This window comes from Pyrus communis, chromosome 10 (assembly GCF_041283825.1).
Source record: "Pyrus communis isolate YQ-2024b chromosome 10, ASM4128382v1, whole genome shotgun sequence".
NCBI lineage: Eukaryota > Viridiplantae > Streptophyta > Magnoliopsida > Rosales > Rosaceae > Pyrus > Pyrus communis.
The window spans coordinates 14161348-14173839 of NC_142574.1; the positions used below are offsets into that span (position 1 = coordinate 14161348).

Here is a 12492-nt window from a genome sequence, read left to right on the forward strand (position 1 = left end):
GTGAAGTTTGTTAGAATACAAAACTAAAGTTGCCTTTTGCAGAAAACTTTGTTTTAACTCAAATTTCTTCGACTTCGATTCTATCTATATTTGATAAGATCGATTGCTTTAGGGTGGAAAATCACCATATGAAGCTTTCTCAAATTGGTTAACCAAGCTCTAAATGATATTATTTAACCCAAATAAACATAGCACATCTTCAACTCCTCTTGAACTAATTTTCTTGTTGCCATACCAATCAAACTGCCCGAACCAAACCAATAAGCGGTCTAGGGTCTAATGTGAACTGTTCCACTTCATCGTTTTTTTTCTTTTCAAACAATAAATTTTGTTAGATTGGCTACCGACGGAATTCAAACTCATGCTTCAAAAGTGTTGTTTGAGGTCCGAAACGATCCAATCCATACGGTATCCAACCAGCTCTATCTAGTCTTGGTTGATGACCCAAAATTCACCTTTTGGGCTTATGACCCAAATTTCATAGGATGTCAAATGTTTACGGGCCCAAAAACATGCCCTCATCAGCTCCCCAAACTCAGTACGACAGCAAAAAAACAGTTCCCACACACTCTCCCTCCCCCTCTCTCTCCTTCTGCTAACCGTTTTATTATGCAAACTCTACTATCGCCGGTGACACGCGCCGCCTACTTCACGGCGGCGCCACCTACAGCTGTCACGACTCGGCCGTTAGCGTATCACGTTCCTCTTCGATCAATCTCCGACCGCCACGTGCCCAGCCTCACTCTCTCTTCTTCGTTTTCTTCTTCGTATGCTGCTCCCACCCACAGAGGACCAAAGCTCTCCATCAGCACCATCAGGGCATCTTCCCCTCCAATTTCTCAGAACTTCACCTCCCCAAACGACGAAACTGAAAAGGCCAAGCTCCTTCAGGTTCTCCTTCTTCTACTTTGCCTAATTTATTCTATTTTCTGTTTGGTTTACGAGAAAATGTGGGAAAATGTAAGACCATGAAGTGAAATTACTGATATTTTTACTGAATTGGCCCAATTTCGAAACGATAGATTTTTCAATTTCAAAATTTGCATTGCATTGTTGATGATTTGATTGAAAAGTGAAGTGCTTTAGGTGGTTTGTGGTGTGTAGGTAGCCAAAAGGTTAGAGAGCACAGCAAGGTATTTCAAGAGGTTGGGTAGTTTAGGGTTTTGGGGGCAGCTGGTCAGCACTGTTGTGGCGGCCGTGATTCTTTCGTTTTCAGTTGTTATAACCGGCAAGGTTTCGTCACCACCTACTTTTTATGCCACTGCCGGTGGGATTGTGGCGGGATTCATCTCTGTGTTTTGGTCATTTGGGTACATTCGCCTCTCGGATAAGCTTCGAAGAACTGCAAGTGACCCTGCAAAGGTATTGTGGAATTGTCAATTTTGGGAAAGCTATTTGTGTTTGTGATTGAATTGTATGTGCTTTGTGAAATTTGTTACATAAAGGCGGTAATACTGTTTTCGGACAAATGCTAAGTTTCATGGACTTTGTGCATGATGTGAATTGTGAAGTTCCATCATCCGTGGCATGCTGATAATGATATGTTCAACCGATGCCCATTATCCCGAATGAACTGAAATATCAGTTGCCACCTTGAATAGGCTGAAAGTATAAAATCTATTGATTTACTCTTCGATAACAGAATAAGATAACAATGGAGTTGTCCGTCTGTCACTGTCACCCAAATAAATTGTACTTACAGTCGCACTTCAATGAATTTGAATCCTTGTAACTATAATTGCCTGTGAGCACTTCATCTGCTTTCATTCTTCTTTATTTTCGTCATCATTATCATCCCGTTATTGGGTTTCTTGTTGAAATTGGCTCAAATTCTACCCACATTTGAAAGATGTTTTCATAACCGATAACTATCTGACTTTGTTCTCCGATGGCACCTTTTACCTATTACATCTGTGTTTCACTGTTTATAATATACAGGCTCCTCCACGCGCTGATGTTATAAAAAGCTTAAAGAATGGCATTGTTCTGAACATTTTGGGTATGGGTGCTGCTGTTCTTGGCATGCAAGCAACGGTAGGACTGTTGGTTGCTAAGGCTCTTACTTCCTCTGCAAATCCATATCAGGGTCTCACTCCAGGTTACAGTCCTGTTCTTGCCTTGGATGTATTCTTGGTGCAGGTAGATTCATATATCTCACTTTACTTTTCGTTCTGTTCTGAAGCATTAGGTTAGATAATACCCGTAGTCTTGCAGAGTATACTTTCAGTTTCCTTGTTCTAACGGGTCATCAGTATGCCTCAAACTCTGTAGAGTATAGTTACCTTTTAGTTTTTGGGCATGATTTCGAAAAAGGAGTTTGCAATTGGGAGAAGGCTGACATTTCTATTCATTTGTTTGGCGTTTTCGTTGCAGGCATCGGCAAACACTATCCTTTCTCACTTCCTGGGACTTCTCTTCTCCCTAGAGCTGTTGCGCTCAGTAACGTTGCCACCTTCTGAAGGCATTCCCATTCCCAGATTTGCATAAATACTGCCCTACCTTTTTTCAAAGCATTGAAGCCGTGATTCTTTTTAAGTGTTTTTGCTTCTTTACGATGTTATAAGACAAATGCGTTTCTGTATTACATTCGTAGGCTTTGCTGCCTCTTTCCAATTGTATTATACTTGGAACTTCTAACACAAAAATGAGATTTGCTCTATCCAATACGACATGGAATGTTGGACGATCAAGCATCACCATGATCAAAAAATGAGTATAGTAGATATGAGAATACTTCGTTAGATGTGTGAGGACACGAGCAATGACTAGATTAAGAACAAGGATATTAGATGTAAAGTAGGAGGGGTGGACGTAATTGAAGATGAGAAAATCGATTAAAATGGTTTGGACATGTAAAACAAAGATCTATAGATACTTTAGTTAGAAAATGTGATTGTGAGACATAAAGTTAGGACAAAATGAGTAGAAAAAAAACCTAAAAAGACTTGAAAAAAGACTTTCAAGAAAAAATATGGAGTATTTGGAACTAACCAAAAACTTGACACAAAACAAGTGTAATGACGTTCTAAGATACGTACAGTCAATCTCATTTAGTGGGATGAGACTTTGTTGTGTAAGTAGCACCCAGCAAAAAATAATGCACGAAAAGTTTCTAGGCAAACAAACTGACAGAATTAAGAGGAAAATTACAACTTACAAAGATGAAACATAGAAGGATGGCAAACCAAAACACTCTATATTTCATTAGAAGGATTAAGTTTCTCTCTTTCATCCCATGGAGATGAACACAAAGTTTTAACCACCAAGATCCAATGATCCAATAACTATTCACCAAAAACCTAACAAGATTATACGATCCAAAGCCAAAAACAATGTAACGCTGAAACTCAAATGCAGACACTAACGGGATCCACCCAAGTCTTGTCAATGATGCTGTTTCACTGTCAATATGTATAGCCGCAGCATGCCAATAAAAAGATAACCAAAGTACACTACTTCGTACGTTGAAAGCCTTGTATAAGGTTGTTATCACACTTTCCGGAGCTCCATAATACCCTGCACCATATGTAGATGTGTTTTAGAGAAAATCAGCAGCAACTAAATCAACAGAATCAACAAAAAAATGATACCAGTGTACACACAGAGACGGTGCAAGAAATCAAATGAGTAGTCCATTCAAAGAAAAACAACAAAAAAAAAACTTCAGAGGGCCAATGTCATATGAAATTAGACAAATTGGCGAATTTCATATATCCTGGTGTACATTATGAATAATGGTTTAATGCAATATGTAAGAAATTATATTCATTAAGATTTAAATGAAACTGATTTTGTTGCCCCCAAATACCTTAAAGGCAATATCATATGAATACTTTGAGAGACAAAATAGCAAGCAAAGTACATCAAAATTAGAACTCGAAGATGCCAAAACTTGTTCAATTTTATGTATCCACTGAGAATTATCAAAGAAAAGTCATTGTTAAATTATTTCATATGCATATGCCTGTCATAAAATCAATACGATCTGTAAGAACATCATATTCTTTTGAGCAACAGCGTTCATACTTCAAAATGAGTTTCGCTTTACTCATCAAAGTGAAAACAGAAAACAGTTATAGTCTGGAAAATTAGTAAAGTACACTAAACTAATCCAAGTGAGTTTTCTTCTTCAGAGCCAGAATGACAATGACAGGTAGGCGTTTGAAGAGAAGTGTTGGAATCTAAAGGTCTTCTCCTAAGCCAAGACAGAGTACATGGAGTGCAAGTTCAGTGCAAACGGAGGCTCAAATGAGTTAAGGATGAGGATTTGAGATCAGGAAGTACCAAAGAGCGACCGCTTTCGCTACCTAGGATCTATCTTGCAAAAGAATGGAGAGTTGGATGGAGACCTCAACCATAGAACACAAGCTGGATGGATGAAGTGGAAGAGGGCATCAGGCGTGTTGTGTGACGGCCGTATGCCACTAAATCTCAAGGGAAGATTTTATAGGACAACAATAAGGCTGGCAATGCTTTATGGCACGGAATGTTGGGCGGTGAAGCATCAACACATACATAAAATGGGTGTAGCAAAGATGAGAATGCTCCATTCAATGTGTGGGCACATAAGAAAGGATAAGATTAGAAATGAGGATATCCAAGGTAAAGAAGGAGTAGTCAAAATTGAAGGAAAGATCAGATAAAATCGATTACATTGGTTTGGACATGTGAAAAGAAGGCCTACTGACGCTTCGATTAGAAGATGCGATTGTGGGATAGAGGTCCAGGGCCGAAGGGGTAGAGGAAGACTTTGGAAGAGACTCTAAGAAAAGACTTAGAGTACTTGGATTTAATGGAAGACGTGACACAGAACCAAGCACAATGGCGTTCTAGTATTCATATAACCAACCCCACTTAGTGGGAAAAGGCTTTGTTGTTATTGTTGTACGAAAGCTGAAAATTAGATTGACTGAAATGGAAATACTGTTTATTTTTCACTGGAAGAAAGGGCTAATTTTAGTGGGAGTTACCAGGTTAAATGTCAGGTGCAAATGAATTTATTAATTGCGATGTTTACATCGCAATCCTTGCAGCTTCTTTTCCCTTCTTTTTTTTTTTTTATTACATTTATTTGTTCCTTTAAGGAATTTAATTGCACCAGGGTTAGTGTAAACACTGCCCTTTTGTCTTACAGACTTTCATAACACAAAAAAATTGCAGTAAAGACAGGACAGTTTCTCGAAACAGACACAGAACATAGGAAGGACTTCAATCTTTTCCTTTGTCTGTGAAAAGAAGCTGTAGAGATTGCTCAATCATCCCATCATAATCCGTAAGACACCACAGACCCATACCCAGAAATCAGTTATACCTACTTGTGCCAACCATTCTAAAGATGGTCCTCCATTCCTCTCTAGCCATTCAAAGTTCTGGCCTTCCTTTTCTGTTTCCCCAGATTTGGAAGTTTGGGAGTAACATCCGGAAAGTGAAAGGTAGCACACCACTACATGACTCTGTTTCATTACTAGTATGTTTCGCTTAAAAATTCCTACCATATACCATAAATTAAAACTGGGTTTGCAAAATTACAGCTTCATTCTCAGTACAAATAATGAACATCGTAAAGCATAATGATGCAAGAGATTTCACACACTTGAATAGTTCACAAGATGCTTTAACTAAATACACTGATCACATGCTTCAACATGTCCATCATAAAAAACAAAACCTAGCAAATTTTTCAAACCACATAGATTCAGCATAACAAAAATAGCCTGAATTAATTCCTCTAATGCCTTGATACGCAAACTGCCAACAATGGGGAAGAAGAAATAATATGAATAGATATTTATAAGAGTGTCTCGGGAGAGAAAGAGATCACACTTACCTACTGTAGCTTCTTCTCCTTGTTTGAACCCAATGGAATTTTCTTTAGGATGCTATCATCAATTTTCCTGTACTGTGTTTGTATTACTCTGTTTGCTACATGCAGCTTATCATCAATGTGGTCCTGATACTTATCATACAACATGGGCACTGAAAGACTTAGAAGAACCCCTGGATAATAGTTAAAGAAATGTCCGTAAATAAATATTGCAAATCTTTCAAGCATGCACCTAAACTAAACATATAAAGATACAATGTGCAGTAAAGAGCTTACCAATGTAGAAAAGCGTTAGGAAGTTGAAGAAACTTCCGACATAAGAAGCTAGCCACAAGCAGAAAGCAACCTAGAGAAGCAAGCCAAAATTTTCAATCAGTAAAATTCATAATGTTCTGTTCTATGTAATCCATAAAAACCACCTACTTGAAACCATAAACCTAGGGGGAAAAATAAACTACGCCTAACCTGAAGAAAGAGCTTCCAATTTCTCCCAATAGCAATGTCTCGTGCAATAGACAGTACACGATTAATCCCAGCATGCAGTGCATCAGCAGCCTTCACAACATTGGCCTCAGAGATTTCCATATCAGGGAGAGGAGGCAAAGGTCTGAAAGACAGCAACCCCGTTTTTCATTAAAATCGCCTCAAACTAAAATCAATCCTCAGAACAGTATAAATCACCACCCATCGTTCCCAAAAAAAATTAATTCAACTGATCTTGCGTTCTTGGTTACTTTCTCCATGACGTATTCAGGAAAAACTAGTTCAATAATCCAAAATAACATACTCCTAATAAATACACGTCTGATCTAAGCTAAATGAACCCGGAAATTCTCAGTGGGATAACAAGATCAATAAAAAGTATACAAGAAACGCAGCGAAAAATGGCCAAAAATTAGAGGGTTACCTGTTGAGAAGAGAAGCAGATTTGGCCCAGAGGAAAAGGATGACCACAAGAAGCAGTAGAACATTGGCCACGAATGACAAGAGATTGTAACCAGCTCGCTCAAACAGCAACCACGACGCCGTCGTAGAGGTCAGCAGTAAAACTCCTCCACTCCATTTCTTCCACAGCAGCACATCGGCAACTACCAAAAGCCCCAAAATTAACAATATTAATCACAAGTTAAATCAACCCACAACGTCAATTTGGTTGTATTAAGATCAAGAACAATGTAATGATTATTCCATAATCCAAATCTACGGAATGTTTAAACAAGATTATGGTTAGTCATCGCCAATGGAAGTAGAATCGATTCATACCAAATCGGAATCGCGAATAAAATTCTATGGATTTACAAATCAACAGCATCCGTGCAATTATGTGTGTGCGTACACACACACACACACGGATATGTGTAGAGAGAGAGAGAGAGAGAGAGAGAGAGAGAGAGTACCAGGGCCACCTCCGAGAGTTTGGTGAACGGAAATGCGACGAGGAGGCATAGATTCTCCCATGGAGATTTAGGGTTTCAGAGAGGAGAGAGATGGAAGGAGAGAGGTACTTGATAGGGAGGGAGATGGAAATTACAAAAATGAATGGAAATGGTTTAAGAAGAAGAAGAAATGGCAATGACTTCATTTACTTTTTTTGTTTTTTGTTTTTAAATAAAAAGGGGACCTGGCTTTGATACGGTAGTTTACCATTTCAAGGGCCCGAAAGATTCCATTTTAGCATCTTTTGATTATCATCGTGCATTTAACTTTTGATAAGAATCAAACTCAAAATGTGTTATGTGAAATACGAATTTGGATTCCGTCCCTAATACAAGACAAAAGCCCAAAATTGCTAATCAGGGTGTTTTATTACCTGCCTTCCCATAAAAAAAATGAAACTTTAACGAAAAACTTGCAGTAATGTTTACTTAACGAAAAATAATATTTTTACATTAAAAAATCAATCAAGATACTATTCACTTTACTATTTATTTTGTCCTTATCGTTAAAACTCAAGGTTTTCAGACATTTTTCATTAATTTTCGCTAAAAATAATACACTTTAATTTAATTGTCCTTTACAAATTAAATCTTAAGTAAATAAATATCCTCCTCCTAACCAATTTTGTTGAGGGCAACGTGTGTTCTAACTCTCAACACCAATATCACCTACGTATTGTAAAAGAGGGTATCCTAAATACACTTGATAGGTTTAAAGTACGTTATGGATCATGTTAGTTGGTCGGAACAGTATACTCTTTTCTTTGTATTTAAGTATGATCTCCTATATTTGTAATTATTTGATTATAGTAGCTTAAAATATTATTTTGTTAATATATATATATATATATATATAAATTACAAATTCTTAACGGTTTTAGCTGTGAGGATTTTGGCTAAAAGATAGAATGAAGGCATACGGGCAGAATGACGAATAAAGAAAGGTGAATGAACTAGTGAAGAATGAAGGAGAATATGAAACAAAAACTTGAGAAACAACGATTTGAAATTGTTATGTAGTTTTAGTTTTTCGTTTCATTCACCATATCATATGCATTTCTTGCGCATCTCTTTGGCTATCATTCCGACGCCATTTTTTATACCCTACGATCCCATAATTTATTGCTCATTTCCCCATGTATTTAACTACAAAAATAAAAATTAAAAAACGAAATGATTAAGGACTTTACAAAAAAATTAGTTGAGGATAGAACCTTGTGGTTTATGTTTCCTTCCTAGATCTATCGCCTTGTAGTGCATTAGTTGAAACTTGAAAATTCACTGGGTTAGGTTGATGTTGATCAACCGCCAAATTTAACACGCATGATGCAATTGCAAGCAAGCAAACAAATGCTACATGCCATTCTAGAAGAGAATAGAGCACTTGAACAAGATGTAGACCCGGTGTTTAAAATATCGGTATCAGTGAAAATATCAATATGCAAATTTGTGGAAATATCGACGGATATATCAAATATTGATATCGATATCGGTTGTTTTCGGTAGAATGATGGATATTGAAATGAAACCTTAGGGATTATCAAACATTGGTTTGGACGAAATATAAGAGTTTCTCCGATATTTAACAGATGTGTCAGAGATATCAACGATATATGTCGATTTTAGCCTAAACTAAGAGTTTCTCCGATATAAGGTGAAGTTTTAGACTTCATCCTCAATTTCCATATCTTTCTCTGATTTTTCGAATATTTCCATGAAAATATCGACCGTATCAAAGAAAATTTAAACATTGCATAAACCACATCGTTTTTGTTCAACATTGCATTTTTATGTCAAGAAAATAGTTAAACTAAATCAAAATTTAATTTGTTCTAATCCCTTGGGATGTTACATCTTGGAATACATACAATCGAATTTAGGCGGCAAACATGGCAATTCTAGACTTGAGAAAAATGAAAGCCCAATTACGTTGGTGCATGCTATGCTCCCTTACTTTGCAATGCACACGGATACCAAGCTTTGAGCCGATGCATCAAGAATTAAAACTTCGTACAAGCTTGTTCAGTTTGATCATCAGAATTCCCCTCATCATCCGAAGACTCTTCTTTCTGTTTCTCTTCCCCACCTGAATTTGTTTTCATCTTCTTCTCCTTTTTTCTCTGGTTTTTCTTTTGGCGTTTCAAACGCTTTTTTACTGTCTTTTCTTCAGCCTCTCCCAGTCTTTCCTCCCTTCTCATATTGAATTCGGCCTCTTCTTTCCTTCTCTGATAGTCCGCGTCCATCCTAGCAATCCTGTCTTGCTCTTTCCGTCTCCTTTGCTGATACTGTGGATGTACAACTTGGGGTGAGAAATAAGTTTACATGAAATTTAGCTGCCAGCTTAATGAGTCCAACAAATCATAACCAATCAAATATTCCAATGTTACGAAAGCAGGTGTATGAAAAGAAAATTAATTTTTTCCGAACTTCAGATACTTATCTAATCGGTATTACTGATTCAACATCAAACTCAAACTCAAAATCATAGAGAAGAAAGCAGTTTCCGCTTGCACCTGGCTACATTCTATTGCAGTGCGTACAAATCCAGGCACTTTCTTTCTCGTTGAGAAAGACGCTATTTCATTGCAGCAAGACAAACAAGACAATCCCGGGCATCTCTTGTCCCAAAGTTTAAACTTGAAAGTAGACAACACTGCATTCTAATGCATTGCTCAAGATCGAAGGTTTCTCTATCCCTACGCGTATAATAACAAGCTACAGCCTTTCAAAGAATACTACATTGTTTAATCATAAATGATCCCCAAGTTCAAGCAGAAAACACTAATTCAATGCAGAGAAAAGGGCAGAGATTCATTCATCCATAAGAAAAACAATTCTGCTAACTGAAGGATTAGAAGTCGTATTGCGGTCCACATGCAAAAATGACAAACAATCATTCATGCCTACCGCCAACATACATACCACGTATAAGAGAGCCACCATACTCCAGATCCATTCTGTGTTCGGTGTTCCCACCAACTCCAATATAACACTAAAGAGGAAAAATTGCTTTACTTCTTGGCAAAATCTCTTCAAAACTCAAACTAAAAAGACGGCCACAACACAGTTACCATACATGACTCTTATCAACACATTCTTCTACTTTTATGGTACACAGTTGGCCCTAGTGTACGCATACACAATTCGACGAAGCTCATGCAATATAACCCCCTCAACATACTAACAATCTAGCATTGAGTCTGACTATCATAAAGAAAGACTTGCTCAATCCCAAAATTGAAAATCCCTAATACCCGGCAAGCTCATATACCACGTTATCGAAATTGAATTCCAATTTTGTTTTTCTGCTAATGGTAAGTGACCAAACTCTTGCTATGGGCATATAAGCCCAACAAGTCAATTCAAATTTGATTATTCATAATTTTGTGAAGAATCAAACAGAAGGCAGCAGCCTCTAATTACTGTACCACTCATGTCCTAGCTAGGGGTGGGCAAACAGGCGTCTAGGACCCACGGGGCGGGGTGGGTTCAGCCGGTTCGGGACGGGTACAAATTTTGTAAACTCAAAATGGGGCGGGCGGGACAGGTCCATATAATCGGCAGGGCGGGGCGAATCCCAAATCTCTGAAAAGAGGTTCCCCGACCCGGACCGTTTCCCCTTTCTATAATTCCATTACTGCATTCAGCATCCTTGTTTCTATATTATCCTCCAACTTCCACAGGTTCTCTCCGAAGACGAACGCACTTGCAACTGCACCGCTCTTGAGCTCTCGCTGAAGTCGCTCAGATCTCGCAATTTGTTGCTTCGCGCATCCGTAGGCGGTTGCCTCTTCTTCTCCTCCTGTAAGTCCTCCGCTGCCGCCTTCTTCTTCTCCTCTTTCTGCTGCTTCAAATTTCAGTAGTCCAGGCTCCTACTTCTCTTCTTCTCGGTATCTAATTTCAGTTTAATCTTGAATTCGAATTTTGGGATTTAGGAATTAGGGATTCAGTTAATTTGCTTGAAAATTTCATCAAATGTTGGGGATTTAGCTTAATTAGGGATTCAGTTTTATTTTATTTTTTGATGAATTCGAAATTATATTTGAATATTTTTTTTTTATTAATCTGTTCTATTTGGGGATTTTGGTTGGGGCATGAGAAATGCTAAATGCTGGATTTGTTTTGGGAAGCAGATTGTGTGCATATGTATATACCTTATCGAATTGCAGAAAAGCTTTACACGGGGAGCCGTAGGATCTGTAAGAAACAGGCCGGGTTAGGTCTGGTTCCAATTTTGAAAATATAACGATCCGTCCTGCCCCGGCCCATTTCATTTTCATACGGTTTCAGTCCGGTTCCTCCAAATTTGGACCTGGCCCAATCCGTGCCTACACCTAGTTCTAGCTCCAGCTATCTAAGTTCAGAATACCCTAACTTCTACAGACAACCGAACACAAGCCCTATATCCTCTCTCAATCTACTCCAATTTATACAGTAATTTACTCAAATAAGCATCAATATCCAATAATTACAATCACAAGGAAAATCAAGGTCACCATTGTAATAATGCATCCGCGTATCATACCTTATGGAAGTCGCCAGAGCCGAATCGGCGGAGCTACCGGAGGTGTTACTGACGCGAACCGGGAAATTTTCGAGAATCCTCCGGAGCTTGATCTTGAGGTCATCTTCCTCCTCCTTGAACACAGGCGGCGTATACTCCACAAGCGCCGTCGAACCAGCTGCAGTCGGTGGCCTAGACGGTAGCATTAGTTTCCTGTCAGGCCCCTGGGCTTGTTTCCTCTCCGGCCCCGCCACCAGTTGCATGTCCCCGTCTTTGGGTCTGCCCAACAACATGTCGTGCAAGAGAAGCCCTACTTCAGGATTCGGAGGTGTGGAGTTTAGTATAGGAATTTGGGGGATTCTGAGACTAGAAGAACCCTAATGGCGGAAACAGTGTCGTAATTTTGGGGTTTAATTTAGGGAGGATTTTTCTTCACAACATATGAAATTGTGGCATTTAGTTAATTTTCTGCACTTAATCATTTTGCCACGTGTCATTTAGTTAATTTTCACATTAAATGTTACTTTTTAAATTTAAATAAAATTAATCAAGATTAAGTGAAAGCTTAGCATTTCTCATTTTGAAATTGTGGCATGGTCAAAATGGAATTGAATAAGATTTCAAAGAATGCGTCCAAATTTATGTGTAGTTAATTAAATTTTTTAAATATTTTTTAAGAGTATACAAATTTAGGTACATGGTGTGAATCAAAGCCATTTGTGGGGCCC

The 12492-nt window shown here is 38.2% G+C and overlaps 2 protein-coding genes and 1 pseudogene across 3 annotated transcripts; 1 reads left to right on the forward strand and 2 right to left on the reverse strand.

Moving 5' to 3' along the window:
- The first annotated feature begins 530 nt into the window (after positions 1 to 530).
- LOC137729624 (protein TIC 21, chloroplastic) lies at positions 531 to 2664 on the forward strand. The gene is made up of 4 exons (XM_068468603.2): positions 531 to 891; positions 1105 to 1362; positions 1939 to 2139; positions 2374 to 2664. The coding sequence occupies exons 1-4, from the start codon at positions 610 to 612 to the stop codon at positions 2485 to 2487; spliced, it is 855 nt and encodes a 284-aa protein (XP_068324704.2). The 5' UTR covers positions 531 to 609; the 3' UTR covers positions 2488 to 2664.
- Positions 2665 to 3175: 511 nt separating this feature from the next.
- On the reverse strand, positions 3176 to 7403 carry LOC137729385 (Reticulon family protein). The gene is made up of 6 exons (XM_068468331.2): positions 7222 to 7403; positions 6732 to 6912; positions 6290 to 6431; positions 6101 to 6170; positions 5828 to 5997; positions 3176 to 3516 (listed from the first exon to the last, which is right to left on the reverse strand). Exons 1-5 carry the CDS (start codon positions 7280 to 7282, stop codon positions 5828 to 5830), a joined length of 624 nt encoding a protein of 207 aa, XP_068324432.1. The 5' UTR covers positions 7283 to 7403; the 3' UTR covers positions 3176 to 3516.
- A 1589-nt stretch (positions 7404 to 8992) lies between these two features.
- On the reverse strand, positions 8993 to 12241 carry LOC137730110 (uncharacterized; annotated as a pseudogene). Its single transcript, XR_015952742.1, has 2 exons — positions 11786 to 12241; positions 8993 to 9545 (listed from the first exon to the last, which is right to left on the reverse strand). The product of XR_015952742.1 is annotated as an uncharacterized LOC137730110 (transcript).
- Positions 12242 to 12492: the final 251 nt, after the last annotated feature.

What these genes read in the sequence shown, in the direction of transcription:
- LOC137729624 (XM_068468603.2), top strand. Translation starts at nt 610, where the DNA reads ATGCAAACTCTACTATCGCCGGTGACACGCGCCGCCTACTTCACGGCG. An exon ending in AAAAGGCCAAGCTCCTTCAG is followed by an intron (nt 892 to 1,104) that starts GTTCTCCTTCTT and finishes TGTGGTGTGTAG; the next exon opens with GTAGCCAAAAGGTTAGAGAG. An exon ending in TGGATGTATTCTTGGTGCAG is followed by an intron (nt 2,140 to 2,373) that starts GTAGATTCATAT and finishes TTTTCGTTGCAG; the next exon opens with GCATCGGCAAACACTATCCT.
- LOC137729385 (XM_068468331.2), bottom strand. Translation starts at nt 7,282, where the DNA reads ATGGGAGAATCTATGCCTCCTCGTCGCATTTCCGTTCACCAAACTCTC. An exon ending in AACTCTCGGAGGTGGCCCTG is followed by an intron (nt 6,913 to 7,221) that starts GTACTCTCTCTC and finishes GGCTTTTGGTAG; the next exon opens with TTGCCGATGTGCTGCTGTGG. An exon ending in CCTAACGCTTTTCTACATTG is followed by an intron (nt 5,998 to 6,100) that starts GTAAGCTCTTTA and finishes ACTATTATCCAG; the next exon opens with GGGTTCTTCTAAGTCTTTCA.